This window comes from Pseudomyrmex gracilis, unplaced genomic scaffold, assembly GCF_002006095.1.
Source record: "Pseudomyrmex gracilis isolate BER0280 unplaced genomic scaffold, ASM200609v1 scaffold_32, whole genome shotgun sequence".
Lineage (NCBI taxonomy): Eukaryota > Metazoa > Arthropoda > Insecta > Hymenoptera > Formicidae > Pseudomyrmex > Pseudomyrmex gracilis.
The window spans coordinates 76081-103013 of NW_018020616.1; the positions used below are offsets into that span (position 1 = coordinate 76081).

Sequence of the window (26933 nt, forward strand, 5' to 3'; positions counted from 1 at the left end):
GTTGTTCTCCCTATCTTCTTCCTCCTTTTAATTGATTTTAAATATTATAACCGAACATTTTAACAACCTTTTAAAATTTTCCGATACTTGTTTAGATTCCAAATGTTAAATTGATCCAGTTCGAATGATAGTTCGATAAATAATAAAATATGTTTACACGTACCTGATGATGTCTTCCCCCCTTTTATCTTTCCGATGAAGATATATACCACCAATCAATCTGGACGGGAAGAAAGTTTCAGACAAACGCAGAACGCAATTGCATATTTATCAATTTATTTTCGATTACAGCGAAACAGCGATCGAGGGATTTATTTTTTTTCTTGATCCGTATTTTTATGATGTGTAGTTACATTAACATTAACTTTCTGGTGTGTAGCGCGAAAATTGACTGGTTCGGAACATTGATAAATTCTTGATTTTCTTATCTCGTCGCGAAAGAATATCGATTGTTTTCAACACGGAAACTGCGATTCAAAATTTTGGCAACATGTCGTCAAAACAGACAAAAAAGAAGAGGAAGAACGGATCATTTAGAAAAACAAAACCTTTCAAGGAAATCTATCACAATCATGTAACTGCAAATTATTTCGATCAAAAAAGAGGAAATGCAATGTGAGGTCAACAGCAATTAGCTTACTTTTTTTTATATTATCCTTTCGCTTAAGAATCTTTAACTTTATTTGTGAAACGTAGATACTGTGGAGATTGTACAACAAGAGTTTTGTTGATAAGAATAGATATCGCTTGTGTATCGCAAGTTTTGTCGCATGTTTAACAAACGATGATTCGCTTTTACATATATATACATACATAAATATATATATATATATATATATATATATGTATGTATATGTATATACTTCAGTCTGAAAAGTTTATAGTACAAGATAATAATTATATTATATGTTAATAATTATATTTGACGCTTTTAAAAAATAATAACCTGTTTTAAGCGTTCTTGTAATTGAAAAATCCATTAATATCAAAATAATTATTAAAATATAAAAAAAATTCTCAAAATAAAAAAGTTTCTCCTCAAATCAGAACGTACGCATTAAATGCCACCATAATATTTGCCAGCAATACAAAGAAAATTGCCGAGAACAAATTAATAAATAAAACTCAGTATTTTTACACAAAAAACATAGTCGTTTGTAGTTTGTAATATCAATAACTTAAAAAAAAGAAAAAAATAAACACATGTAAATAAAGCGTAAAATAGCAAACCTCATCGTTCTTCGAGAAAGGACGGTTTGTTTTTTTTGTTTTTTTTTTTGTTTTTTTTGTTTTTTTTTTTAACGAATACGGTCACAATCTACGTAGTGATCGCGCCGAAAACTGCGTCGAATGGTCCTGAAGGGCGACACTTAATTGGTAAGTCGATAACTATCAAAGTCCAATTTACTATCACTAACATACATTAAACACGTGTTAATTCTGGGAAGTGTTAATTTATGTAACGCGGAAACATATACAAATATTTACAGGGAGCGTGAAACGCTCGTTGATAATAATTGCTCGTTGCACGGCCGATCCCAGATTTCACTTGGTCGCGGATCCTGAAAGACACCAGAACCGGCTCCTTCACATGTAGATGCGCCGCAAATCGGACGGCGACGTTATCATGTTGCATTGAGGACAGAGTTTCTTCGCGCCCTGCAACAACAGCAAGAAACCCTTCGGTTCGCGACGAATTTCGGAACTACAGTCATCTTCTGACGAACTTGATGATACAAATAAACATTTCAAATATAATGCTGGGTAATTTCAGTCGTTCAAAAACTCGATCGAATTGCACGAATTTCAAGCTTTCAATCTCAATTGTTCGACCATAAAAAAAAGTTGTCAAAATTATTCGAGTTATTCAAAATCTTTCTTCTTCGAACTAGTGAAATAATCCGAACATGGAAATCTCTCGAATCTGTTGTCTGAATTTCTGGTTTAAATCATAATTTAAAAAAATTAAAAAAAGAATGAACAATATCTTTAAAACTTTGTTTATGTTGTAATATAAAATTGAAACTCACCAGAGTGTGTAGCCAGCACTGTTCACAATGTACATGCCAACAGCAGACTGAAGTGACTGGTTTTTTGTATTGTTCCTGAAATGAAAACGTGAAAACGGCAAAAATAAATAATAAATCCATTTTCTATCTATTTATATATACATCAAAATAAAAAATATATATAAAGATATTTATTTTATTATTTTAGTTCGGTTAACTACAGATCATCATTGACCTTTCGCTCACAGACATTGGTCTCCCAGACTCAAAAATTGCGCATCAACATTTCTAGTAAAAATTAATTTTTTTAGACGATTATATCTTCAAAACTACTAACAATTTTTTCAATTTGTTTGTTTTTGTTATAGGCGCAGAATTGCTCAAACTTTCGATTCGAAAACCAAAATTGAAAAAATATTGATTTTTCGCAGAGATGTTTAAAGTCGCGTAAGTCTCATAGATCCAGTCTGTCTGACTCTCGTAAGTCATTTTTGAAGTCTGTCCGCGAAAGGTTAATATAATTGCTAAGAAAGCTGTTACATTTCATATTCATAGATCGAAAGGGAAGAGAGTATCTCGATTTTCCGTTACATTAAGATGAAGTCGCATCAAGTGCGGTCAAATCGTATCTGGTATTTGATTTCTTGCCGTTGCGACACTAAAACGCAACACGTACGGCATGGTCGATGAACAAGATAAGAGTTACTCGCGATCACGAGTCCAATCAGTCGTTTATCTATCTCTTTTTCTTGAGTTTCATAAAAGAATAAATTTAAAATCTATTTGCTCGTAATCGCTTGCGTTACATAAACGACATTCCTCCGCTAGATCAGCGAACACGTCCGTTATTTATCTTGGATGATAACGAGTGCGGTCGATACACATGAGCATTTTACTATCGTTACGCTAGGAACAAGATCGCCGTCTTATCTCACGCGGCGACGAGTTATTTCGCGATGGCAAGCGCACAATAACAAAGTACAAAGCGAGAAGTCGGGGGCAGGTAATAAGTATCACGTCAACGATGGAAACTAATAACGACGATATTACACAACGTAACGTTCCTTCGTTACTTGGTTAAATGAATGCGTTGAAGGAATAATTTAGTTGTCGATCTACATATTACGTCACTTGCGCGGATAGGAAATACGGTCGAATTTTATGCGCCGCTTTTATATCTCGTCACAATTATTTACGAGTCGCAAAGCGCTTGTTCCCAGGACGAGGACACAAAACGCGACAAAATAAATGTAATGTATAATAACATGTATAACACGATAAGGATTTAATAATGTGAAATACAATAAACAGTGCCGTTTTCCAGACTATTTTTCGTTATGTTTGATTCGATTTTTCGCATTAAAAACGACACATCTATATCAATAATTTAATTACAGTATTATTGTGTCGATAATTTAATAAAGTGTGTAATTTAATTTGAGACTTAATTATAACCATGCTCTATATCCACATTTGAAAGTTAATCGGTATAATTTTTGCGGCTGGACAATAATCACGTTTTTCCGAATTCGAAATATGACTTTTATGTATTATTACGATTGTTTTATTTTTTCTGAAACAAACGCAAGTTAAAGTATATTATTCAAATAATAAATCGTGTCATAAAATTTCAACAATTTAACAAGGCAGCAGTTCGCAATGTGACATTGTTATTTTGTAGAAAAGATTCGAACTCTATAATATATTATTTGTGAGCAAATATTAAACATTATATATGTGCATAGATCAAATCCGTTAAACTCACCATACAAATGAGGCATTTGAAGGCTTGGCTGCGCATTTCGGCTTCGAGCTCTCGGATACGGCCGCGAAGAGCCTCCACGACCGGAGTTTCTCTCTTGGGCGACGCTGAGACACCCTCGTCAGGATCGTTTTGCTGGCTGACGGGCGTCGCGGCGCCTGGCTCCGGCTTTACTTCGACCAGGCCCTGCGCCGACAGTCCGGAGTCCGGAGTTAATTGCTGTGGTGTGTGCGGCGCGTTCGGCGAAATGACGGCCTCGCGAAGAGCATCCCGTTCCTTTTGCTCGCGTGGCGTACCGTCGATCCGCGGCGCGACCACATCCGCTTCCGAATATTGGGCCGGTCCGAACTCGGTAGCGTCGTCGCCGTCGACTACCAAGTCCACGTCCTCGTCCTCCTGGTTGCCGCCTTCGCCACCGGGGCGATTGCTCGACGAGGTGGCGAGACCCGCGGCTGCAAAGCAGAAGGACCGCCGAGCTATTAATGCGGTGACTGCACAGGATGTTGAAATATAGAAAAGAGAACTAAATAATAATAATTCAACTTGTCTCTCATCTATAGATAAGATAATATTAAGTTTCTTTTATACTGTTTTACCGAAACCGCAGTTGATATCAATATTTTTTATATTTTGAAGAACGACATATTTTTTTTCTCACTCTCTCTTAAAATAAAAAAAGAAATCAATAGAAAGATTAAACACACACACACACAGAAAAAAAAGAGAGAGATGTGATGAGAGTTTTAATTCTATATTGCAAAATATGTCATTTCTATGGAAACGCTGGTACAGATTGTTCCAAATTTACATTTAAATAAAAAATACTCTGGTTATAAAAAAAACATAAGAGAGAAAATCTTTTACATATTTATAACCTACTACATATTGTTTTTATATTGTTCTACATTGTAATCACAAACAAAATGCTTCCGCGTCTTTCATATGTTCGACACAAACATGTGTGTATGGTTACAAATTGTAATTATCCAATATTCAGATAATTCGATAATTTATATTGCGTATTTTTTATTTTATTCTCTCTCGCAAACAGACTTTAAGCGTTCTAAATCGACGTTTTTATGCAAATACGTGAGCAGTAACAGATTCATAATATCCGTAAGTTTTTTTGTGCGCATATTTTTACGGTGGTTTTGTTGCAATGTAATTTTAAAACCGATGACTTACCGGAGAATCCGCCGACGAGCAAGGAAGTGGCGCGCACTCGTCTCTGGCCGGCCCATTCATACTCCTCGAAGGTCTCGGCATCACCTTCGACGTCGACCTCTTCTTCGTCAAGATTCGCGTTCTGCCCGGTCGGATTGCCGTTGTTCTGCTTGTTCAGGCAACGGTCAACATGCTGATTCCACTCTTCCGGAGTGCCCGACAGTCTCTCGCTGCAAACTGGACAGGACGCCTCGTCTGCTTTTCGCTTCCGATTTTTAACGCGTATTCTGGCCTGCGCAAAAGCAATACATCGCTGTTAATCCAGATGTAATTAATAAGTAAATAATGTGTAGACAGCTTCAAAATTTGTTAAAATATAAGAACGTTGATAATGGCTGAGAGCATGTTCTCAGTCGCTTTGTTACTTTGTAAAGTGGTGGTCAAGTTTTTGTTCCTACATCATGAACTTGTAGTTTGACACCCCTATTGATGACCATTACTACATAGATTAAATATATTGAAAAAGACCTAATCCGAAGGTCGAAAACGTTTTATACGACTTTGTTTCAATAAACTAATATTACAACTACACACACCAATATCCGTGTTTGCTTCAAACAGCCATTATCAACGTTCTAATGTAATTAATGTTAATCTAAATGTAATGAAAAAATGTAGTCTCTTCTGCAATAATAATATAAGTAAAAAATATATATATAACCGTTTATATTATTTTATAAATAACAATATATTAAGAATAGGTACACAACAAAACCACAGTTTTTAATAAAAAAAAATTTGTAAAAATATATGACTGATATAAGCACAATGCATTAACCTGTCTGTTAGCCTTGACTCTTTTATACGTCTCCCATCTGCCTTGCGGTGTGCCGTCTGCTGCCGATGGCGTGTGTAGCATCGGGCCATGGGGTAGATCTTGGGGATGCGTCTGCGGCAAGGTCGATCTCGGAGGTCGAGGTCGTGAGAGCGTCGAGGAGATCTTGTGAAGCCGATCAACCTCTTGCGCAAAATGTTGCTCTAATTCTTGCGGCCTGACTGTTACCCCACACACAGGGCAACAAGGTGGATCCGAAGGAAATTTTTTCTTGCCTATAAGCCAAAAAAACAAAAAAGGTACCCGTGAAAATTATAAATTGTTACGTGCATCAAATAAGAAGCATCTTGTTCGCAACAAGAAGATAAAGAGAGAAATGTCTTCTTGTTTGACAATTAAGCCGCTTAAGAGACGTCTTTGATGTCGATACAACCACTGCAACGAAAGAACAGAAACACTGATGGCTGGCCGCTCCGTCTCTTACGGAAGACATCGACTAACGCGATTTAAAAAGTATTCAACTCGCGTCGTAATTACTTTCCGCAACGAGTCGTCGAGTTCTGGCTTCTAGGGTCGCGCGCGCATTGCATTAAGCTCAGAAACGAGCCGCGAAACGAAAACCATCGTCGTAAGTCAACGCGCGCCGCGGCTCGTTTGCTTGCAATTTATTGCCCCGTAAAACAGCAAATAAAAGACAAAGAAATGGAAAGAAAAACATCCAGAAGGAAGGATTAGAAAGGAAAAACAAGCGCGGTGCAAACAGCCGCGCAATAATCCAACGGGATACTTCTGTTTCCGAGGCTTATTTGCGCGCACATAATCGCTCATATACGCATAGAAATGCGTTAATTTAATTGTGAAAACTTGTTGTCGTCTGCGTCCCTCTTGATTCGTCGAAGCTCAATCTGAGATAAATGCGTAAACTCGATGAGGGAAAGTTCGCGGACAGATATATGCCGTATTTCGCTGCGTGTATCATGTTGATCGGTCGTATCTCGAGCTAGTTTCCTAACATCGTATTGTATATAAGAAAAAGTATGAAAACTAATTTTCTCTACACCGGGAGTAAATATATTTCTTAAATAAAATATTTACATTAGAACACAGAAAGAAGAAGAACAAGATGGCAATTATTCATTTTGATTGATCAAGTCGCGCATTTTATTCGAATGATCGATTTCGGCGTGTAACGCTTCTCGCCCGGCTCCGAAAAGCGACTTGTTTGAATCGAAATCTAAATTGAAACCTAAACACAATGGTTCGCTTAAAAATAATAATTACATCCACGGGTCTCTCTAATTTATTGACTGAGTATAACGCGCGAAATTCTATTTAAAAACGGAAACTGTACACACTTAATAACTATTGCGAATTTTGCACAAATTGTACAATTGTCTTTCCCGCTCCAAACGATCCAATCTATTTTTACGTTTTGACTATGTTAGAAAGTTTCAGACATCCTATATGTGAGTGTGTAGTCAAACTGTACGAGCGGAAGAAGAAACAGTTACGAAAAGAAACAGTAAGTTTGTGTGTTTATAAAAATCGCGTTTGAGGACACGGATATTTATCTTACGATACGATATAATTAGATAATACATATTTTTCTCTCTCTCACACACACACACATTGGTTAGAAATTTAGAATTCACAACAAAATAGTGTAGTTATGTTGGCAATGCGAGAATGCATAAGTACATATAATGTATATACACGTACTTAGTATGCGTTTCGCAATTCCTGAATGATAATCGCAGTCTGTTCCATATCAAATAACTGAAGCCGGCGGCGGAATTAACGTCGCGACGACGCGATAGAGTCGATTCGAAATAGGAAGGAGCAAACAAGTCATTAGGTATTACGTCCTTATGACCATGTTTTTTTTTCACTTAGTTATTGCAAACTAATAACTCTATGATATGCTATGGAATAATCCCCAAACTTTTTCAGAGAGTTTATTACTTGTAATATCTAATATCTAATAAGTTTTCAAGTTTTTAATAAAAACACAAATAATAAAGTTATGGTTTTTTGATATATAATAAAATAGTTTTCTAACAATATAAAAATTAGAATTAGAATATTAGTACACAATATATCAACAAATGTTTTTTGAGAAAAAAAGTATAAAACATTTATCCTCGCGCGCTCGAATGATTTTCTAATTATCGCAAAATTATTCTTGTTATTAATACAACGGTTATTAATATCTCGATTGCAAATTTCCTTGTAATAATGGATTGCTCTTTGTCTGCCGAAAACGGCCATGAATAGATTTGACAGATCGACAAACCATAACTCGGAAATCTAGTTAGGTAAGCGTATCTACTTACGCGACTATATCAATGTCAGAACAAACGGCTAATTGAATTATCGCGTTTAAAATTGCGTCTTTCCTTCCGGTAATAAATACACGGTGACAAACGCGGCAGTTTGAAAGCTTTAATTAGCAAGCCGTTGTTAACTTTGAGCGAAAATAATTTTGATTTCTAATGACAAATTATTTCGATCGCTTTAATTGCCGATTAAAACGTTTCTTTAACGATAATTATCGATAATTCGAAGAAAGTGTCTTTTATTTATTTTCATTAATTGACGAATTATTCGCGAATGAAAATGCGCCGGCAGCTGCAAATCACACGTCGCGGATCTTACAAGAAACGCGTAAATGCAACATGGGAATTCAAGAATCAGGAAAAATTATTACTTCCCGACTTGAATTCCATAGAGCGTACAAAAATAAACGTTCTGCTGAGTGCCCGCACCTGCTGCTATTTTCTGACGATACAACGCCTTAGTCTAGCTTCTCGAAAAACCAGAGTCCCGTGAAAAATAATCGTCGTATCTTTCGCGAGTTTGTTACATTCAAATAAGCTATTCTCTAATCTTGCATTTTAATTATTTTACTATTCTGTTTTAATCTAATGTATTTGATAAAAGAGTGTTTTTAACAGATCGAGTATGTATGAAAATTAATGACAAAAAAAAGAACTTGAACATCGCCGAATAAAAAAACTGCAACACATATTTCTGTCAGATGGCAAATAAATTTTTAATTCATCAAGTTTTTTTTTTCATGTAACACAATTTGAGCGATTTGGCTCGTTTATTTGGACAAAAAATAACACGGTCGTGCTCGGGGAGAGAATTTGATCGCGCGACAAATGTTTCATGTCGAAGGCGCAAAGACGGGAACATCCCTCGTCCTCACAAATCTTGACCCTCGAGGGACGACTTGTAAAAATAGACGGGGAGACTCGCGATGTTCTCGCGGTTTCCGGAAAGAAAAGATAGACAGCTTGTTTGCATGTAAAGTAGTATACTTACCAAGATCACTGGAAAATAATTTACCAGCAAATTCCTTTATAAATATATGTAACTCTTTTGTGTAGTTCAAATAAATGCGCACAAAATAATGTATATTCGATAAACAACGTATTAGAAATTGTAACAAGTTACTTGTGAGATACCTACTGATTATCCAGTCGTAAATACAAAAAAATGTTATTTGCCAAAGTATTAGACGCGAAGCAATTATTATCTTTTTTGTTTATTTCATATAGTATCATAGTCGAGTAATTATACACAGTTTTAAACGAACAAAGTAACGAGACATTTAGCAAAAAACATTATTTGTCTGCGTATTTTTTCGACAACCTTGCGTTCATAATTTGTTCTTATAATGTTTCTAGCATAAATGTTTTTTTTTTTAATATCGTCGATATTAGCTGTCGATGTCTTTTAAATTTCTATTCGAATGTGGAATATATTTACTGACCGCGGTTAGAGAGCAGGATCAGAAATGATATAATTTGATTCCAGACTGCAAATGCGCACGAAACGTTTGTGCAGTACAAACACGAACGCCACTATTTGACGAGCCGTACTGGACGCATTACAGTGTTTTAATATTTTACGTTTTAATAAAATGCTTTAATATTAAAGCTTATTGCGATATATGGCAAAATGGAAATATCATTGAAAATTAGATATTTCGTTAATGGGATCATTCCGTCGTGATTTTCTCTGTCGGACACCAACATTATTTGATATATTGTTTATAACCCGCGTTTGTAATTTTCACGCTTGTGTCCGCATTGTTTATAGTTATGACATTTTTATGCGGATATTTAAAGATCTCAGACATATCTTAGATGTAGAAAAGAGAACAGTCGCGTTAGGAGAAAAATTGTTCGGTTCGCAATTCAGTCATCATCGTCTGATATTTTTTTATTTACTTATACATTTTGCATATAAATAAATAAATATTATACAAAGAACATAAAAAGGAATCAATCAGCATTGCGGAAAAGAGGCAACAATGAAATCTCTTCACGTACTTTTGAAAGCGAGAGAGAAAAATACATACGTAGAATAAATTATATAGAAAAACAAGCATACATAGTAAATAAAAAAAGAACATGAATATTCCGCATGACAGCGAGTCGCGCGGAAATCTTATCTGTGCGCCTTGATTAGCTATTAAAAACAGTGTAATATTCTTTACTTATCCCAAACCTTTCAGAGCTGACTTGCGCACTGTTGTAATATCGCGACACCCTCTATACACACGACCGCGTTTTTTTTATTTTGGCACAAGAGACGGGGTGAGTGGTGAGCGTCTCTTTTAATTAAAGATACGCGACCGCTCTATCTCGAGACCACCCTGGTGTCGCTTTAAAGGGGACTAAGTGTAAATGATAGCGCAGTTATGGTCACGGCCGGAGAGAGATAGCTTCGCAACAAGATCCAGGGACGAAGGTGGCAGCGAAGTATTGTCCTTTAATTCAAGAGAAAAGACTTGCAACAAAACACGTTGCAGAAAAGAAAAAGAAAAGCAAGCAAACGAAATTCCGGCAACCACAATCAAAAGTAAAGAATGGAGACAATTAAGAAAAAAAGTTGGTAAAATACAAAATTTTTTAAGTATCTAACTATATAAAAATACGAAAAAGAAATATTGCATTTATATAAGAATGATAAAAGTATGATAAACAAAAGAAATAGAAAAAGATGAAAGATATAAAATTGAATATTTGCAACAGAGTAAGTATTGGAATATAAAACAACATTCTTTCTCTTGTCTCTCTCCTATATATATATGTATTTATTTATTTATTTATTTATTCTTGACCTGTCGTTATAAATGCAAGAACCGTGATTGCGTCAAAAAAATATTGTATACAGGGTAATATATTGGTATTTGCGCTGCGTCAAATATCAGATGTTATGCCGCATAGATCAGAAAAAATAGTAAGAGTGGAAGTAATTTGCACGCAATCACTTTGTTACGTGTTTTTGTGTTACATATATTGTGATTTCAGCTTTCTATAATATTTATTTTAGCGAAGTCATTGTCAGATTAGTCGATTGTCAGCGTGATAAGTACCGCAATATATATCGTTATTACAGAAAGTGATTATTGTAGAATTTATGAAAAACTTTGCAGTTATTTCACGATATGTAATTACACATAAATAATAATAAAAAGATGGAGTATAACAAGATGCAAACACTTGTTTTTTTTTGTATTCTTTGTTCAACTTGTACATGTAACTTGTTGAGAATATACGGCATTTTTAGCGTGTGGGATTTGTGTGTCGCACAGTATGAATATAATCTGTCAGTATATTCTTAATTATATCTTGACATAATAATTTAAAAATAATAAATTTGTGCAGATACACAAGTACGCAAAATTGGTGACTACAAACTAAATGTTTCCAATTTCTTTAATTTGTGAACAAGCAAAAAACCAAGTCAAATCTACTTCCTACAAGACTTCTTATAAGAACAATTAAACGTTAAAAACACTAAGACATTTTTATAACACGTTTTAGAACACGTTTACTGTCACACGCAGACGTCACGCGTTCTTACACTTTTTCGACGAAGAATTCACGCTCACACTCGTGTGAGAATAAGAAGCAAAGAAAAAATAATTTTCCAAAAAAAGGCTAAGAACGCGTCGTCGTATGTCGCGTTTACGCGAATTTCGTAGCAGATAGAAGTGAAAACATTTTCACGAGCAATGTGCGCGCGCGCACGATAAGACATAAAGCACAGACACATAGAGCCTGAAGAGGCCAATGAGAATGGAAGGCGCACTGCAAGGAGAATAAACGAGATGAAGATACGAAAGAACCGCGGCTTAGCCAGCTGTCGACAGCATCCTCTTTCTCTTTCTTCTCCCACCTCGGATTCTTTTTATTTTCACAACCCCCGCGAACCACTCCACGAGAAAACGACGTCGCTTCCGTTAATTATGTCAGCAGACGGAGGTCCTTAAACGCGAATCACCCCCTTCAACGTTCTTCCGGCCGTTGATGATAACGGCGATAAGGTCATAACGATCTTCTTTAAGAATCAAAAATGTCGTCACACTGTTACGGATTAGAAAAAGAATTACGGAGAATAATTAAACAAACAATTGATGATATCAATAAGTAAATCTTCTTAAATATTTTTGTACATTTTCTGTACATTGAGATAATATACGTAATATATATACATGTGCATTATGTGTGTGTGTGTCGACATTTTTAACCCTTTGTCTGCAGACCTAAAAAACAACTTATGAGTACTGCAGACTCGGTTTGTGAGACCCACGCGACTTTAAGATCGAATATTTCCGCGAAAAATCAATATTTTTTAAATTTCTTTTTTTGTAATCGAAAGTTTGAGCGATTCTGCGTCAATAAAAAAAAAAAAAAAAAAACAGATTGAAAAAATCTCTAGTAGCTTCGAAGATATAAGCGTTTACAAGAAAAAACCTAATATTTTTTCTAGAAACGCGAGTGAGTCTGGAAGACTTAATCTACAGACGCAAAAAGTTAATAAATACGTTAATTAATACGAACTTTTCTCGCAATGATAAAAATTATTACATCAATTTAAAACAAAGTATTAGTGTAATTCTGGTTTTTTTTTTTCTACAAATGCAGGTAGCATACGTTTGTTGCTTGTAATAGCAAACGAAAGTCTATAAAAGACAATGATTTCGTATTCTGAATGATTTAATATATTCCGAGTTTGCTAATCAATCGTATTAAACGTCGATCATTTCAAATCTTCCTGAAGAGATAGAACACCTAAGTATCCTTTTGCAGATCGAAATCTATTCGAAGAAACGTGTTCAATTATGTTCAGTCAACCTGCTGCTGTAAGGTAATGAAATCGATTAAGTGAAATCTAATATTTCCGGTCATACGCTTGATAGTTATTTAAAGACAAATCTGAATCGATGATATTTGTGTTTCACCAATTGTAACAAACTTAATATTCACATCTATAAATACCTACGTGAAAAAATCACAAAAATATTATAAAATATTGTATCTTAAATGTACAATTTGTTTTAAAGTTAATTTTTCTAAGAGTTGGCAAAATCTTTTCGCAAGTTTTAACATTTATATAAGGATCAACAAAATTCGATGAAAAGCTAACATCTCTCGCTGTTAGCATGCAAATTTTCCAGCAATAATTTTATTAATTACAATTAATATACGCAAATGTTTCGATTTCGATGTTCTTCCTATTCAGAGCGTTAAGTTACAAAAGAATATTTTATTAATATATAAATATTACTCTCTTTTCATATAATTAGCGTTAAATTTCTCACATAAATATTAAAAAACTTATCGGAAAATTTGCACACCAACAATATGTTTATATTTGAGAGATATGTATGTTTTCTTTCGTAAAAGCTTTACGAACTGAATAACTGAAATCATCTTTGATAGATGCTAAAAAAAATAAAATGTATGTGTGTAAAACGATTATACCTACGCATTTTCTCGTAAAAAAATTTGAAATTAAATGGAAAATAGATTAGATTGTGAGAGAGACATTTTAAAAATTAGTTAAATAGAAAAACACACGTACAGAAAGCATCGCGTGGAACGACGTATGTAACACTCGAAATTTGCGTTTCTCTGTTAGGGAACGCTCGTTCCTGGCCACACTCCTGGCTCTCCTCCCGTCGTTTATCCCGAGGAATGTTCCGACATTCTCAAACAGTTTAACATATTCCATGGAACAGTCCAGCAAACGCGCGCTGCTGCCTTCTTCCCTCTCGATACTCGTTTTCCATCTAAGTGTACATCCCATGTATTTCTATCTCCGACCGTACGCGGCGCGCGACCGTCTCGCCTCTTTGTCCTCGCAACGGCGGAGAAGATCGCCGGAAAAAAACTCTGTTCTTTTTCCCCTTTCAATTAGATGCGTTCGCAAATTTATGTCCGCGCCCGTTACTGTACTCGATATTCCGTTTTCCTGCCTTTATTGAAAAGAACACCCTCGTCGTGAGTCTGTCGAGCGAGGTGGATTTCGACTGGAAAAATAATCGCATACTGCACTGGTGTTTCGCGCGAAAAAAAAAGCAAAGAAGACTATTTGTCTTAAAACATACTTGTAATATTTTGCTCATTTTTTTATGTAATTGGTTACCCGTTACTTTTCAAGTCGTATACTGCTGTAATACCATTTCTCTCTGATCAAAGAGTCGAAACTGAAAGAATTTGCTTTTAACGTTGCGATGGCGATTCGCGGTCTTCGTTTATGCGTAATGGCGGGACAAGAGACATTTGGCTGCAATTCGAGCAGCTTCTCCGGGGTTTATGGTCCCGATTTGAATTCCCGGCGCATCGGCCGCTCTCTGAATGCCTCTTTGATTTAATAGAGAACATCAACGCGAACTCGAAGGGCGCCAACGCGCGTCACGCTTACAAAGGGGTAGAAGAGCGCGCGTTGTGCGAAAGCGGGATCTGAATTTGCAAGCTTTGCGAGCTGGTTTTTTTTTTTATTACTAATAATAATCGCGATCTCGGTATTTTAAGTGCAAACGGAGCACACATTTCATCGCAATGAGATAATTAATTAAATTAATTTGTTCAATTCAATTAATGCGGACACATATTTAACAATTTATTTATTTTTCAAGACAAGATTTAATGTAACCAATTGATTAAATTAAAAAATTCTCTTTTATTGTATTATGCGACGCGTTTACGATAAAAATCGTGCCCTTCGATTTTTCGAGCGCGCGCTCGTTTCGAAAAACTCTCACGACTGTCAAAACTTGAGCCGGCGAAATACACAAGCTGCAGGTATAATTAGTCTGCTCTGAGGTCGGTGCAATATTTACGCGTGTTTAATCCGGATAAAGCAATTAGTATAACATATCGATGGCGCGGTTACAGATGTACGGTAGGTACTTGTAACGACGCCGCCACGTGTAATCCGGTTTTAATTAAATAACTGAGCTCGCCCTTGAGAGAGCGCAGGTCCTCGAGGTCTCGCCATCCCTTTCCGCGAGCTGTGCCGCAGTCGAAAGAGTTACGCGGAGCCGAATTTCGACGTAGTCGAAAACGACCACCGGGTGTCAGGCATTTAACCGCAACTGTTGTCGTCTCAACGACGGCGTGGGTTATGGGGTCCGCAAGTCGAGCAAATCCCCCCACCCTTCCTACGAACGTGCGTGTTCCACGTGTGATCTCTTCGTCAGGGAGAGATTTATTCGCGCGTAACCCTTTCGCTGCTTTTACTTAGGCGTGTCGAATTCTATTAAAATTAAAGAAATATGTATCGTTTGATGTGTATTGTTAAGAAATATATATATTACTTATATTTTGTTCACAAATAGTTTTCCAAGACCAATAAGAGTAAAAAATATAATATACATTTAATTATTTTAACTAATCTCCGTTTAATATACAGAGTTTCTGAAAAATTTTGACACAGCCAAAGCGTGAAAATAAATTGGGTCAATCTGGACAGAAAAGTCTTGTGCCATTTTGCAAAATTCGCAATAAGTAGTTATTGAGTGATTAATTAATAGGTGTGATCCGATGAGCGCGTGAAAAGCGACGATCCGAACTTTGTAGGTGTGTGATGATTTTCAGTTGTGAATATAAAAATCGCTTACTTTATGCGGAGCAAACAAGCGAGTGGCACAGCTTCTTGCTGATCAGCTGATTTTTACAACCGAAAATCATACACGCCTACAGAGTTCGGATCCATCGCTTCTCACGCGTTCATTGGGTCACACACTTACTAATTAATCACTCAATAACTATTGCGAATTGTGCAAAATGGTTTACATGACTTTTCAGTTCAGATTAAATCAATCTAACCTCGCAATTCGGATGCGTTCAGAATTTTTCAGACATTCTGCATATATAAAACAAAAAAATACAATTTACTTCAATCAGGAACAAGAATTTTCAGATGTTACATCATCTGTTGCACTGTTGTATTCTTACCATTGTTGAAAATTTTATTACTCGTGTCGCGCTCGAACGTGTCGATAATGGCAAAAGCCACACTGGCAAAGTTTCGAGGAAGAGCATGATTAAATAAAATTATGGAATCAACTGACGTGCAGTTCTGCAAGATTGAACGTGTTATCGAGCGCACGGATGTTGCACCAACAGGCAACCGACGAAAATAATTAATCGCTCTTTCAACGACGATGGCAATTACATCTACCATTAGATCGGTCTTCCATTTTATGCGTCATCGGATTAAATTATTGTTAACTTGAAATCAGAATGTTCCCAACAATTAGAAGAGAAATTTCAAGCAAATAAGACCACTAATGGAAACGAGAATTAATCAAACAGACACTTTTCGATCGAAATTTTCAAGAAATTTTGGTGAATATTTCGTTCTTCGCGCGACTGGATAAAGCGAGATAGTTGCAATTAAAACGCGGTCACAAAAGCTCTCGTCATGGTTCGTAAAGCTTATTGAAAAAGTCCGACATTGCCCATGGAATTAATCCGGTAATACGTTAATATTTATTGTACAAACAGCAACGAGACGCGCATCACAGGAAAAGGACAATATCGGATTTTTTCGACATGCATATTTAAACAATATGAATTACACAGAACCGCAGTTCGGTAGAGAGATCGAAAATAAACACAATATAAACATAATAACGCGCTTCAGGAGAAAGATTTGTGTGTATGTGGTTTATTTTTAAAAAATTAAATCATTTTAAAAAATATTCTGTAATTGCACAAAATTATTTAATTGTGCTATATAGATATAGCATTTAGAAAAAAATCTAAAGTTAGTTTATTTTTTTTTTTTTATCAAAAGACGTTCGGGTCAATAGAAAGATTTGTTGACATGGGGAAATTCGGACAGTTTGATTAGTTCGAACGTCTGAAATCTTCGAACGCTATAATCTGTTTCATGCGATTTACAATCAGGACGATAATTGAATACGAATATCGGCTGTAGGCGTAACATTGTACATCGTGATTCCCCGCAGCGACAGGTGCCGGCTATCGAGACTCGGCATTAAAGGCCCCGCATTACGACGAGAGGCAATTATTACCCCGGGCCCGGGCAAATCTCGCGAAGGTTAATGATCATTTAATTAGCACTAAACGTTGGATTTACATTGAGAGTAGCCGCAAAACTCGTTTATTTACGAACAATAATAAAGCTATAGCCGGTCGAGTGCTTAATAAGTCTAAGATATACTTTGTTGAAAAATTATTGCAAATATAATACTGTGTGTCGTAAAAATTACCAAATTGCGGCATCGTCACGTTATAAAGCGCCTTTGTTTCATACAACTGCGATATTTTTTTTCTGTACTAATATTGATTTACGAGTTTTGAATCATGATAACGCGATTTAATCACAGTCGCGCATTGTTGGTGCGCATTATTGTTATTTAGCTCTCTTATATACGATGCCTTGTCTCGCTTGATTTTAATTATCATATACGACGAGCAGTCGTTTATTTAATTAAACGCACGGTACAATCGCATCGAGATCCGAGTTTACAAATATTACCTTTTCAGCGAGTTCGTGCGTAAATCCTAGCGTTTAGTGGTTATTAAAAGATTCTCACCGTCGTTTCGCGAATGCGCTTTTAATAACCTTGCGCGCCTTAAGAGACGCTTCTCGTCGCTGCAGGTAGAAGACTAAGTAAGTGGACGCGCCTCGCGGGATCCGCGGACTGTGCAAGAGTTGCGCGGGATTCAGAGAAGAAGGGATGGCTAATGAGACTTCTAATATACGACCGCAGAAATGAAAAGGAAATTTCATCGACGATTAACAATTATCGTCTTGACGAAGGCTCTTGCGAGTCTCGCATTTAGCGCTTAAATAATCGCGCGGATTTTTTTTTTTTTTTTTACAAGTTTAATGCTCACGACGCTGTTTACTTCGTACAGCGCATGAGATATACGCGCGATGAAAAGTATTTCGAGAGAAAACGAACGTAATAAAAGCAGAAAGATATTCCCACAAATTATTACGTCGCACATGGACGATATGTTGTTACTACGAGAGCAGAGTGGCTCTAAAGAAGCACGTAGATCAGATATCTGCCCGCGATAATGACTCAAACGATCCTATCTGACATATTTAAGAACTGGTTTCTTTTAACTATACCAGTCAGTCAGCGCCAATCAACCTACGCACATATTCGTCGCATCTCATCTGCCGGACGCATCAGAATTATACTGTCAGCAGTAAAACCTTCCAAGCGCGCGCGCATACACACACATACACTGATATGCGACCGATAAGTCGCCGAGACTTAAAATCACGGAGTGATCGGGAACAATTAGTTTACCAATTATGCTATCGTCGCGTATTTTTAGAGCCGGTTCTTTTATAACAGCAAGTTTTTACGTTCTCTTTCTCCCTCCCCCTCGCCCCCCGGAGCCAAGTGAGTGACACGCTATATCAGAAAAATAAATCGCGAAATCGTTCAGACTCTTATCTGAATAACTGGCAGACTTTGAGAGATGCATTTACAGTCATATATAAAAAGAAAATTGAATTCTCTGTTGTGAAAAAAATGATTTGGCTTATTTTCTCTTTGCGATAATACGCATCTTCGAGTCCTCAGCGCGCGCGCGCGCACTGGAAGTCGAATTTATAAAATTTCACATTGTTTTCTTGTAACTACGACTTTGCTGATGCAATTATGGCGAAATCTCTCATTAATGTGAGATCGCGAATAATTTGGCACATTATTTGCGACGCAATTTTACAAGTTTCTGAGAATAACTGAATGTGAGGACTGAAAAAAGCGAGCCTCCGTGTGATTTACCAACAGATAGTATTTCCATGTTATAATTGGGCCGCGAGTTGCCTGTCGGTTTCGTTTGTATGTTAATACTTACGTTGTTACGCCGGATATTGCGTTAACGCAGTCGTGCATCTCCTACCGCTCGCCCGCTTTGGCACCTTTTTTGCGCAAAGTGTTTGAGTAATGCGAAGCACTCAATTAAAAGATCAGTATCGTCCGGACAAGTGCCCACGCCGCCGAGTCAGCAAAGTGAAAGACAACGTCACAATTGCCGCACTCAATACAATTTATTTGTTCCGATTAATAATTAAAAAATAATATTATGCGTACGTCAATAATTATCGCTTTTCTAAATGAGTCTATCGACTCGTTGTTTGCAAGATATAAATTTTTCAGTAATTATTGTGTGCAAAAAATTTACCTCCGTCTCTGTTGTAACATTAAACACGCGCGATTATTTAAAAATACAGAAATATTCGACAAGAATTTTTAAGACAAGATTATAAAGACCAGAGACTCAAGAAAGTTATATTCAATTAAAGGAATTCCTTGCGCCTATAATACCATAAACACTGCATGCTCGTTTCATTAATAACTTAAGCCGCGAAAACACAGTGGAAGCGCGCGTTTTTAACAATTAGCTGGTTTAAAGGACCGTAACGGTGGAATGGTAACGACGTGTTCTAGACAACCGCGTTGCATCCCTTCAACATTGTCCCAACAACTAATTGAATGTTAGTTGAATTAATCACGCGTAACGAATGTCAAATCTGTCAAGCGAATTAGAATACAGTTGCATAATAAAAAGTTTCACAAAATATCAAGAAGTTTAGCTTCTAAGCGAAAACGATAAAGATTTGAAACATGTTAAGAAAACACTTCGCAGTAAATCTCAACGTAATTCTAAAGCGTCGCTACTTAACTTCAAATCCGTACGCAATGTGTGCATTAAGCATCACGCTGCAACTCGGAGACGCATCTTAAAGCAATTCAATGCAACTTGTGAGAAAGTTGCGGTTTATGGGAAATAAAATAGACAATAAAACACCGAAGTAACTGTCAGTACATACAGGGTGTCTCACCTTGAGCATCCTAAATATCTCGCTCATTTTTTATGACAGAAGGATGTCGAAAAGAGTCATTATTCAGTTCGAGGAGACAAATACTGTAATAAACAAGACCTTTTCGGATTCGTCTTGACCTTGCCTATCATATCGCGAAGATAAAAATATATACTTTTGGATAAAAAAAATGACGATGACCTTGAAATCTTAAAAAATATGATCTTGAAAAAATTTTTCTGTTTATTACAGTACTTGTCTCCTCGAACTAAATAATGACCCTTTCCTCTTATCATAAAAAATAAGCGAGATATTTAGAATACTCAAGTTAGGACCTGTATACACGATGTATTTTAATGTTTGAAGAGACAAGAAATGTTGCGCGGTCACAGACGTGTGCCTGATATTAGAATAAAAAAACTTAGCAATCATCGCGCAATAATATATGAAGAGTTATATTCCAATCTTGTTTACTATCGCGCCTTATATCTTTACCAACCGCTTCCTCATTTTCTTTTTTAATTCGTTCGCATAATCATCGAAATTGTCAGCTACTGACTTTTGTCTTGTAATAAATTTCAACAGCAGATATATCTCTATACATATGTACATATGTATATTATATATTAAAATGTAGATGTTAAGGTTTTTTAAATATTATATTTCTTTTATTTATTTATTTGTTTATTTGTTTGTTTTTGTTTGTTTTAAATATATATTATATTCTCTAATTTTAACCAAACATTTTTTATACATCTAATCAATTGATTTAACTGTTATATATATATGTATATATATATATATATATATATTGATTTAACTGTATATAGTTAAATAAACTCTTAATAAATATTAGCTTCATTTTTATTACAAATATTATTTGTGCTTTCACTTTTCTCTTCCGTTTCAATTTCTCAAACCAAAGTTTTAATTTTTTTTCCTGATATCTTCTTATTATCTATAAAATCACAAATACGGATAGTGGCGTAACAGTCGAGATAATAGGAAGTTAACGCGTCCTGTAAAGTCTCTCCCGTTCGTAGACGACAGCAGTAGCCGTGGATTGTCTGCTTGCAGATTATGCTACATACAATGTCATAAGTTCGGCAGTTACGGATATAAGGACGCGCGGAGGGTGCGCCTCGGTAAGTGCAACTCGTGCAAAAGAGGCTCTCCGAACAAGTACGAGAGTCCTTTCATGCATACCGGAGTATCCTTGGCTCCTCCGTTTACTTCTCCGGCGTGTAGCTCCCGTAAGCTCGTTGTCCTTTTATCTTTCCTTGTTCCCGACACGGAGTTTGCTTCTCGTCGCTCCCTTCTCTCTAGTCTCTTTTCATCCTTCGTAGACATCCTCGAAGGACATGAGCGCGGAAAAATATCTTGTCGCGAGTTGTCGCACGATGTGAATTTCACGTCGCGCGTTTACACATAAAACGACATTTGCATGACACGAGGAAAGCGAAGGACGAAGACACGTTACAGAGCAAGACGAAAAAACTAGAGGGATCGCCTAATTCACTTTTACAACCCTGCGACAAAAACGGGGAGAAGGGAGAGAAGGAGAAAGGGAGAGAAAAAGAGAAAGAGGAGAAAGAAAGAAAGAGAGAGACTGTGATCAAAAACGTCACTGCAAGCGAGGAGACCTTACCGGTCGTCTGGTAATTCAAAAAAGATTTATGGATCTCGCTCGCGCGAGTTCTCGTCGCTTTGAAACGGCGCGAGAATCGACAGAAAAAGAAGAAGTCAGGACATGCGACGGCTGCGCGAACCAGAAGCATGCGATTGAGACGAGCATTCAATACGCCAATGCATGGTCTTGTAAGAAAAACATTCACATCTTATAAGACGTTGAAGTGTAATTCGTTTTATCTTCGATTTCTTTGTCTTGGAAGAAGATAGCAATGTGCAATATGTGAATTTAATCTGGGAAAAGCTTTACTTTACGCACACAAATCAAACTAATTAAATAAAACTACTTTAATAAAATTTATTCTCCTGCTGATCGAATGAAAAAAATAAATAAATCACAGCTCAATAAATAATGTCAGACATGAAAGACCAACATCAACACATCCAGGATCCCGAATTTCCCGTTGATTCCATTGTTTTCCTTGTTCATCCGTCGAGCGGGTATCGCAATGTCGACCCTCTGGCCCTCTCTTGCGCGCTTAATATCAAAGAATCTTCCGGCGGCACCACACGCACACATAGAGGAATATCTAGAGCGTTTCAGAAAACGAGAGAAAGGGAACGAGCGCGGTAGAGAGGAGAGAGAGAGAGAGAGAGAGAGAGAGAGAGAAAAGTAGTTTTGGGAAAAAGCAGGGTGATGGTAATCTTTCCTTTGGCCGATGTGCAGAATCACGCGTCACCGCATCCGCCAACGGTCGTTTCATATAAACATTCCTTTCTGCCTTCCGCCGTGCTTGTTCCTGCATCCTCTTCTCTTCCGGCCACCCGTACGTACGCACGCACGCACGCAGACACGTGCGCAAATCCGCGCGTCATGTCCAAGCACGTGAAGAAGAAAACGAGAGAGAGAGAGATAGATCGTTCCCCTCGTTCGCCCGAGGTGATTCGCTCTCGAGATTGCGGATCGTCGAAATGAATTTATCGCCCGAGAATTTGCGTAAATCCTGCCGTAACGAGAAACAGGAAAAGCGACTCCCGTCGCGCCGGATTTCGTCGGGACGACGTCGATGTCGATAAGAGCGCATAAAGCGAGCTCTCAGGTGGTGAGACTAAGGCTTGTATCAGGAACGGGAGAGATGTGATCGCTGAAAATTCTAAGGATCTAAGAGTTTAAAATGAGTTTTGTAGACCCTCATAGAAATTTATTACTGGTTCGGTCGAAATAATACTTGTTTTTTGAGTGTTAAAATCACTGCTAAATTACTCGAAATAAAGTATTATTTTGACCGAACCAGTAATAAATTTCCGTAGAGGACAAGAAAATTAATACAAAAGAGAGAAAGAAATAGAATAAGAATTCAACTAGAAAACATCATCGTCAAAAGATTTTAAGAATTCTATAAATTTCCAGATGTCAAAAGAAATTAGAAAAAGATGAAGAGAAATATATAACCTAAAAATACAATAAAATACTCATAAAATGTATAAAAAAAAGCTTTATATCCGAAATTTCACTTTTAAGTGACAAAAATGTCTAACCTTAGAAGATAATTTTGCTCAAGTGATTAAATCCCCAAAAAAACTCTTCAACTTCTCAAACTATAATTTAACACTCGGAGAAGTCGGAGTTGCATTCAACCGAGAGCACGATTCACGAGCAGCGAAGAGCAACACGGCGCAACAGGGAAAAGACTACTCGCGATCTTTCGATCGCTCATAGCGAGATAAATTGCGACGCGAGCGAACAAGACGATCGCCGGGCTATCGATGGGTGCTCGCAGCAGCCGTTAAGAGGGGGCTGCGAGGCGTAGGAAGGGGAGAGCACTTATATAAAGCGTGGTGATATATAAGGGATTTGTCTCCGTGGCACCGTCATACGTCATGTCGCAAATATTAACTCTGATACAGGCCATTCATTCACTTAATTACAAACAGCCGTGATTTAAGGGAGACCGTGCGATGGGGGGTCCCAGCCAGCGGTTTCGGTAGGTATATCCGAGGTGTGTAGCTGATACTGTGTAGCTTTCTTTACGATCCCTCATTTACACAACAGGACCCGGGGGCCACAGTTCGCCGAACTGATTTCCGTCTTCTGCTCTCTCCCTCCACTTCCCACATTCTCCAGTCATCTCCAGAAGTACCTCGAGAAGTGGCGGCGATTTACGCCGCCTGGACGCGGAAATACTGTGTTGTGTGACGAAAAAAATGGGACGCGCGCATAAGTGAAGTGTTCTTTAGCATGCAGTGTCACAGACGGTTTGCAAAACTTGTCTATGTATTGGGTCATTAAGTGTATGAAACTTGACAAATATATATGTGTATATACTACACAACAGATATTAATTTAATTGAGTTTCTGATTTTTCTCACGCTTACACACATATCGCGCGCGCGCGATATAATGTAAAGAATCAAATTTTTTCTTCAAGATAACGCAACAAGTAGAAAGTAGAGCTAGTTATTGCCATAACGACAACAAACAACGTGAACTAATGAACACATCAAACACTACGCGAATATTCTACAAATGATTTCTGAAGTTACATACGAGTGTCTTTCAGTGATTTAATGGTTTCTTGTAACGCTGCCAACTCAGTTTCCGTTTCAATTGCAATACATCCCTCATTCGCATTACGGAGATGTTGTTCCGCTCAGCTTCTTTTTTTCACGCCCTTCTGCTTTTATATCGCTTCGCCCCGACGTTTCTCGTCTTTACATCGATCGATCCGACCGAGTGCTCGTTTCCTGCCGAGAAATTCATCCTCCTTCTCTTTTCCGTTCTCCGTTCCATCCATACAACCGGGTGCAACGTGCACGTGGTAGCGCGAACAAGGCGGCTATCAATTTCAGTTCGCAGCTCGCTTTGTAATCTTTCTGACATTGATGTAGCCACCTCTCGTCCCGAAAAAGAACCGATCTATCGGGTCCTATTTTTTTTCTCGCCTCTCGCAATCGTTTCTCGAACTGGTTTTTTTTCTCATAAACGATCTTGACACACATGATTTATCTCCGAATCATCGAATTTTCAATCGAAAAATATGGTGATACTACTTTGCATTTTTTTTAGCGTTATCTGAATTGATTTTATTCCGCACAATTGCTCATCCCCGTCGACTCTTATCCGTGTGCTTCGGGTTAATTTTAAAATCATCAAAAATCTTTCTTATTATATCGCGATAACAAAATCTATCGGTCGAGATAGATTCCCGTAAAAGTTTTATCAAAAACTCAATACGCACGAGAATAATCGTCGAATAACTCGTTAATTTTGCAGAGCAAACAGCTAATAATTTCTATGCTCCGAGAGATCTCGAAAGAAGATCTGTGGAACTCGAAACGCGGAGCACACGGACGACTTATGTTAGAGCTCGTCTTTGTGCGCGCCACAGACCCGAAAGATTCGCTCTCGCTCGCCAACGTGCCAATATTCATAAAGACGTCCGGCAGTCCGCGATATCTTACTCAACGGGGCGGCCTTTCTCGCTCTCTCCCGCATAAAGCAACCACGAAGAGAAGAAGAACCTGGCCCTGGGGCAAGTGAGGAATGAGTACCGTTTGTTTCTTCAGTGTCGAATTCAGATCACGCCGCCGGTCTCGGGCTTTATGCGAGCCTGTGGGTGATGATAAAGACGCGTGCGAATCGTGGCAAGTAGTGGTAGCGGACACAAATACGAACTCCGTAGTCCAAACGAATCGAGTTATTGTAGATGCTCGTTCACGCGAGAAACACTTGTGAGGTTTGCAGCGATTATTTTCGAAGCCCATCGAATAAACAGTATTTCGTACGAGAAGAGTCATGTTTATCACCCCCGGCAAAGTAACGCAGACAAAAGATTGCCTCAAAAGAAATCTACGTAGTTCTATTTTGCGCACAACAAGAAAATAAATTAATCAAATCCACATTCTCGAGTGCTGTTTTTCGCAACAGTTGGAACGTAATTTCGAAAATATGTAAAACTTTTATACCGAATCAAGTTTGCGGTGAAATATATTTGTGCGTCATACGCACGTAAAATATATAATAAATAAGTGTAGTTTTCCAAAAGTACCTACAATAATAAATAATATAACACATTAATTGTAGTTTATTTAGTAACAAAAATACGATTTTATTTTAACCACACTTAGATACCACACGCGGGTAAGTCTTATCTTTTCTCATATGTTAAATGTATACATTTGAAAATATTTCACACTTGTGTGAGAGATTCATTTTATGACTTGTCATAATGTTTCGCACGCGGTATATAACGTTGTGAGCGTTCGTGGCAGGATATGACAAGTTATTCCGACTTGCTGTGTGTCGAGAAGAAAAAAAAACCAAGACGGGAGAAATATTCTCGACCATAGTGAATGATTCACCAGAGAATATTATACCACGACAATAAACGTAGGCGTCCACTTCGTAAAGCAGGCTGCTGCTACGCTCACGCAACTCGTACGTTCTGCGCCGGGCCCCGGCGTTCATCTCTTTATCTTTATTTTCCTCATCCCGCGGTGACCACCTCGCGCGGCACACAACCCGCTGCACAGCAGCGGGTCAAGAAAAGGAAAACAGAGGAAGGGCGCAAAAAGAGATACGGTGGGAGCTTCCGTGGATTCACCTTGCCGAACGAACGACCCGTTTCGGACCGGTAAATCCCTCAATTCCGCGGGTCCCGGCATTCGTTACCTTATTTCCTTTCTTTCCGCGTGTCGCAGAAAATTCATCGCTCTCTGCCAAAATATTGTATTCGCATTTTTTTTCCAGAACTCCAGTCTCGCGAAACGAATGAGATTATGCGAAAAGTAACAATTGCGACTGTTACCAATGCTCTTTATTGTAAAACCACATACGTTTGATAAAAACAAAAAAAAACTAATCTAATAATTCTGAAACGTTATTGAAATTGTAATTGATATTTATTTAGCCTGTCAGAAATAAAAATATTTACATGATAAATTAACGAGTCATCGTGTAACAAGTTTAACAAGAATGCAAGAATCACGGAAGAACAACTAATTAACAAAAGCCGGGCGTCGTTGGCGCTTCGCAAGCAAGATTCGCACGACCGAGTATCGACTCATATACATCGCTCATATAACCCGCGAGAGGCCGGTGAAGAGCGCAAAACGCTACCTGGTTGCGGGACACCGGTGGCCATACCACGCGCGTACCGTAAACGTCACGAGCGGCCAGCAGTTCTTTGATATCGCTGAAGCGTGAGGACGTTTTGGCAGACAGACGGACGGACGGACGGACGAGCCGACGAGGGGTCTGGTTATGATTGTGATATTACAGTTGGTTCGTAGGCTCTCGGAATGTGTAGCCTCTCTCCCCTTCTCTTTCTCCCTCTCTGTAGTCACCCACCCTTCCGGTTCGCTCTCTCTCTCTCTCTCTCTCTCTCTCTCTCTCTCTCTCTCTCTCTCT

At 37.7% G+C, this 26933-nt stretch overlaps 1 protein-coding gene across 1 annotated transcript in view; it reads right to left on the bottom strand.

Annotated features, from left to right (window-relative positions):
* Positions 1-296: 296 nt before the first annotated feature.
* The window catches only part of LOC109852663 (E3 ubiquitin-protein ligase Rnf220-like), a 149870-nt gene continuing 123233 nt past the window's right edge, over positions 297-26933 (bottom strand). Inside the window, exons 4-8 of the mRNA XM_020424032.1 lie at positions 5774-6045; positions 4957-5227; positions 3775-4262; positions 2031-2105; positions 297-1659 (exon numbers count right to left, since the gene is read on the bottom strand). Of these exons, the coding sequence (XP_020279621.1) occupies positions 1588-1659; positions 2031-2105; positions 3775-4262; positions 4957-5227; positions 5774-6045 (1178 nt within the window). The 3' untranslated portion in view covers positions 297-1587. The remainder of the gene's footprint in view (positions 1660-2030; positions 2106-3774; positions 4263-4956; positions 5228-5773; positions 6046-26933) is intronic.